Source organism: Monosiga brevicollis, genomic scaffold (assembly GCF_000002865.3).
Source record: "Monosiga brevicollis MX1 MONBRscaffold_28 genomic scaffold, whole genome shotgun sequence".
In the NCBI taxonomy this organism is placed as follows: Eukaryota; class Choanoflagellata; order Craspedida; family Salpingoecidae; genus Monosiga; species Monosiga brevicollis.
The window spans coordinates 1-816 of NW_001865065.1; the positions used below are offsets into that span (position 1 = coordinate 1).

Below are 816 nucleotides of genomic sequence, written 5' to 3' on the forward strand. Positions count from 1 at the left end.
CCTAACCCTAACCCTAACCCTAACCCTAACCCTAACCCTAACCCTAACCCTATTCCTAACCCTAACCCTAACCCTAACCCTAACCCTAACCCTAACCCTAACCCTAACCCTAACCCTAACCCTAACCCTAACCCTAACCCTAACCCTAACCCTAACCCTAACCCTAACCCTAACCCTAACCCTAACCCTAACCCTAACCCTAACCCTAACCCTAACCCTAACCCTAACCCTAACCCTAACCCTAACCCTAACCCTAACCCTAACCCTAACCCTAACCCTAACCCTAACCCTAACCCTAACCCTAACCCTAACCCTAACCCTAACCCTAACCCTAACCCTAACCCTAACCCTAACCCTAACCCTAACCCTAACCCAAAGAATTGCTTCTTCAAATAGCAAAGCCGCTCACACTGCGCCTCTCCCGTTCCTGCTTTGGACGTTTCCAACTCAGTTCTCTTTGATTCAGATGCTCAAGGCCATCATGTTCCCCAATGTCTTCCTACTAAGGTGAATCCGTTTTGATGCGGTTCCTCCCCTTTCAGCGATAAAGGTCACACGCCAAGCCATCAAAATCCGTCAAGCAACAGATATTAGGATATCCGTCGCTTTAGAGGCAGATGCTTTCGCTTCTTTCTCATAGATGCCGGTTGTCGTTTTCAGCATCATGTGGCTTTTTGGTGATAATGTGTGATTGTCAGCATTTTGTTCACATCATGACTATATCCTCTCACTCATGTGTTTGACTGGGCCGTGCATACTGGCGCCTGTACCCGGACTGGGACATGTCGGACGCACCACCCATGTCCGTCTGTCCGT

At 49.0% G+C, this 816-nt stretch overlaps 1 protein-coding gene across 1 annotated transcript; it reads left to right on the plus strand.

Annotated features, from left to right (window-relative positions):
* MONBRDRAFT_28642 (uncharacterized protein) lies at positions 1-511 on the plus strand (the record flags this gene model as incomplete). The annotated part of the gene is made up of 1 exon (XM_001749063.1): positions 1-511. A coding segment is annotated over one exon (511 nt), but the record flags the coding sequence as incomplete, so codon positions are not given.
* Between the last annotated feature and the right edge of the window lie 305 nt (positions 512-816).